The 4,135-nt window shown below is 54.4% G+C and overlaps 2 protein-coding genes across 2 annotated transcripts; both read right to left on the reverse strand.

Annotated features, from left to right (window-relative positions):
- Positions 1–404: 404 nt before the first annotated feature.
- SPRG_16002 (hypothetical protein) lies at positions 405–845 on the reverse strand. The gene has a single exon (XM_012355252.1). It carries the CDS (start codon positions 820–822, stop codon positions 481–483), a length of 342 nt encoding a protein of 113 aa, XP_012210642.1. The 5' UTR covers positions 823–845; the 3' UTR covers positions 405–480.
- Positions 846–2,922: 2,077 nt separating this feature from the next.
- On the reverse strand, positions 2,923–3,889 carry SPRG_16003 (hypothetical protein; the record flags this gene model as incomplete). Its single annotated transcript, XM_012355253.1, has 2 exons — positions 2,923–3,783; positions 3,812–3,889. 2 exons carry the CDS (start codon positions 3,887–3,889, stop codon positions 2,923–2,925), a joined length of 939 nt encoding a protein of 312 aa, XP_012210643.1.
- Positions 3,890–4,135: the final 246 nt, after the last annotated feature.

A 4,135-nucleotide genomic window follows, 5' to 3' on the forward strand; every position in this document is an offset into this window, starting at 1 on the left:
CCCAACACGCCGTGTGTCGACCAAGAAGAGCACGTCACCAGCGGCCATCCTCGAAGGCGACTTGGTGGTGACGGCGATTTGGGACGTCTTTGACCATCGCGTTCGGTTTGAAGTCAACGGCAAGGCCATTGCGCACGTGCTGGGCCAGATTCCAGACGCATACGAGCTCATCCCGACTGTCTGGCTCAGTGAGCAAGCCGTGCAAGTCGAGCTCGTGCCATAATTGTTCACGGCTACCCCAAAAGCATGCGTATAGCAATCCCTAGCCCTAATGCATTCAAGAAACTGAGATCGTGCTACGACCAGATGCACGTTCGGGATAATCTTCGCAGCCGTTGGAACCACGTTTACACCGTGACGTTGTCCAGTGACGTCGTCCATTGAGAGAGGGGGCCGTAGCAACGTACAGAGGAAATGTCGTACATTGAAGAATTACATGGACGTCTGTCTTGATCACGTCGACGATAGACACTATTGCACTTACGCGCCGCACCACTTGGCGTTCGCAAACGTGTTGCACTCGGATGCGGTCGTGAAGTCGCCCGAGCAGACGCCGTTCTTGAGACACCCGGTGCAAAGCTTGCTCGACGGACATCCCGCGCCGCTGACACACGCGCACGCAGCACCGAACGGACCGTAGTTGGGCGCCCACGCCCACACACCAGAGCAGCTGCCAGACGTGAACGACGGCTGCTGGATCGTACAGGTCCCCGAGGACGGGTTCCACGAGCCCTTGCACGAAGTAGCGGTGACAGGCGGGTTGCTCATGATGCCGCTGCACGTGCCCGTCGTCGCCACGATCGTCGAAGAGGCGCTGCCCATACTGGTTGCTGCTTGGGGGGAAAATGGAGTTGTGAACTCCAACGAGAGACCATGGGAGGAGCAAAGGACCACTAAAAGGAAGAACAACCAATCTTCCAAGCAAGACGACAAAATGCAAGTGTAACCAATCTTCGAAGTTTAGTAAACGTGGTTGGTGTCCCCTGCGCATGTCCGTGAAGCGTCCAGCATTCTGGCAACGTCCGACGAGTCACGGTCGCGCCTTTTGGTTCAAGCGTCGCGTCCTTCTTGCAAAGTTTCGAAGATTGCCTCCACTTGCTTCTTGTAGCTAAACTTGAAAGATTGACTAGTCTTCCTTCTTGTATGAGTGTGCTGCTCTATGGACACTCGTTGAAGAAACCATATCTCAATTCGCTCCACCGACAACAACAACAACAACCATGGGCGGCGCTACTTCGACGATCGTGGGGACGACTGGCTCGTGCATGCACATGACGTCCAACCCGCCAGTGACCGCTGCTTCGTGCGCGGGCACGTGGAGCGCGTCGATCAACGTGTGTACGATCGAGCAACCGTCGTTCACGTCATCGAGCTGCACGGACAGAAAGGGAATGTGGGTTCCAAGCAGCGGCATGTCTATCCCGATGCCCCCAGTGCAGGGGTACAAGCCCACTACCCCAGTGCCCCGGGTGGTGTGTGCATGCACGGGCGGCGCAGCGTGTCCCTCGAGCAAGATTTGCGCCGGGTGCCTCAAGAACGGTGTGTGCACGAGTGACTTTGCGACGGCCGCCGAGTGCGACACCTTTGCGATCGGCGCCAAGTGGTGTGGCGCCTAAGGCCAGGATTATCTATCGTACGTCAAGATGCCACTCGCACGCGATCCAGACCTCCACGTAATTGTTTAATGTACGAAAGTCACAACCCAATCGCTGTCGCTACGGTGCCACCGTCTATGGACGACGTCGCTGGACAACTTCACTGTGGAAATGTGGCTCCAAGTGTAGGTAGATAGACAGATAGATAGATAGATAGATAGATAGATAGATAGATAGATAGATAGATAGATAGATAGATAGATAGATAGATAGATATATAGATAGATAGATACTAGTATGACGTTTATTCGCTTTAATCAACACAGCAGTGCTGGCTGTAATCTCAATGCTGGAAGATTGTTTCATACATGCACGGAAGTTTTAGACTGCATCGTGCGTGGGGACGCCGGGACAAGCGTCAACGATACCCTCGGTCAGCACCAAGGAAATAAATATTCATTCCCTTGGTCAGCACCGTCCAAAGCTCTTTGTTCCGTGCGATGGCGGTGAGCTTCCTGAGGTCGCCTGGGGTCGTGAGGCGTTTCTCGAAAGACGGAGAGGTGACAAGATCGGCGTCGAGCACACGCGGCAGCGTCGTCATCGGTTGGTCGAGCCACGGTGCAGCGCCGGAAGGTCCAACGTACTCACGCATCGCGAGGAGGTTGGCCGGGATATCGGGCGAGCTGCGAAAGATGTGACCGAAGAGGCCCCTCCGAGTTTGGGCGACCCGGAAGCGTAGCAGCTTGGTCTGGCAGCGCTCGTACAAGTGGAGCGTACGCAACACGGGTCTGGCTCACGAACGCGAACGCTGCTGGTCGATCAAGTAGCCTGACGATGGCCCACATACTAGAAAAAGAAACCCATCGTGGTAATCCCGGTAAACGGCCTGAGAAGGTCTACTTACCATTACCGCCAAGAGGCAGTAAGAGGGTCAAAGTGACCAGGGGGTCTAGTCGTCACCAAATGCTTGCTGAACGATTTCGGGTGCGACCGGGAAAGGCGCGAACCCTGTCATTAATTTGTCCCGTCTCTTTTATCTATGATTGCACCCAGGGCTCGGGCATTTGCATTGTAATTTACAAAATGGCCCTAAAATATTTTTGTAAAAATATAAAAGGGTTCGTATCGAGGTGACAGAAATTTTATTTCGGTATCCTGATGTTATCATTCCATGGGCAATCGCGAGGCGAAGCCAACACGTTGTGGCACAGTACTCCAATCATTTTCTGGCAGGCGCTGTGATTTTTCAAGATTTGGGGGTCCTTACAAAGCCAAAGTATACAAATCTCAAGTACTTTACAAAAAGATTATGGGCCATTAAAAGCCATTAAACTTGACGTCTTTTCGCGTTCGCCTCCTCCTTGGCGGCAATCCACTTGCCCATCATGGCAGGTACGTCAAGTTTGGAAGACTCGGGCCCGTCCCGAGCACATACCATGAGATCTTGCAGGTGGCTTGTAGAGAGGGATGTACGGTTGTCCGTCTTCACGAGGTTCTCGAGCGAGAAGGCGCGCTCACAGTCGACGGAACCCGGCGCGAGAGTCGCAGCAATGGTGATGAGCTGTACAATAGACGGATACATTTTCGCAACGTGCGAGTCGGTGAGGACGAACGTCAAAAAATCCATTGCCGCGGACTGTGGGGCCGCACACATGACGTATTGCTTAAACGCGCCGTACTGTTGAGCGACGTCGCTGTCTTGGACGTCCGGCAGGTAGATGTCGCGGAGGAATTCGACCTCATCGACACCGTAGGCGACGAGGTCTTGAGCGCAGCGCATGTGCTCGATGAAGAGGCACGAGAAGGCCTTGAAGGTCTTTGACGTCTCAATGGGAAAACGATCCCCAATGGCTTTGACGAGGCGACGTACGTATTCGACACCTTCGCAATGCGCCAAACACACCGTCTCTGAAGCGCAGTAGTCGTCAAACTCGCCAGCCATGCGAGTCTTCCACTTGTTGAGCGATGGTGTCGCGATAGTTCCCACGGCGCGGTCAGCCAAGAACGTAGCTGCAAGCTGGCGAGTCGTCGTACAGACGTAATCAGGGACGCAAGTGATGAGGAGGTCTTCCCCCTGCAGCGATCGCGAGAGCTGGTTGAGCATGCAGAGGACGTCGTTCATGAAGGCGAGACCGTAATGAAAACCTTCGTCGTACAGCGTGTTGCTGAGAGTCGCTCCTGCAACCGTCTTGTCAAAAGGTGCAGAACGCGGCGACCTTGCTCTCGTCGTACACGAGCCACGAGAAATCGTCCAGCCACTTCCGGAGGAACGGTGCCGCTTTGGCCGGAGCCATTTCGGATTATGAGCGACTCTGGAAAGCAGCGCGTTGTGCATGGTAAAGCAGCTTGCTGGCTCTCGCGCTCTTTCCCATGGGCTTGCGAGAAAAAGTACATGTGCCGTGTGTGCATGGTAAAGCAGCTTGCTGGCTCCCGCGCTTTTTCCCATGGGCCTCTGGGAAAAAGTACATGTGCCGTGTGTGCCTGTCCGGACTCTCAAAAACTCCATTAAATAGGGCGCAGGAGCCGGGTTCGAAGTCACT

Source organism: Saprolegnia parasitica (genome assembly GCF_000151545.1).
Source record: "Saprolegnia parasitica CBS 223.65 unplaced genomic scaffold supercont2.221, whole genome shotgun sequence".
Taxonomy (NCBI): Eukaryota; Oomycota; class Saprolegniomycetes; order Saprolegniales; family Saprolegniaceae; genus Saprolegnia; species Saprolegnia parasitica.

What these genes read in the sequence shown, in the direction of transcription:
- SPRG_16002 (XM_012355252.1), bottom strand. Translation starts at nt 822, where the DNA reads ATGGGCAGCGCCTCTTCGACGATCGTGGCGACGACGGGCACGTGCAGC.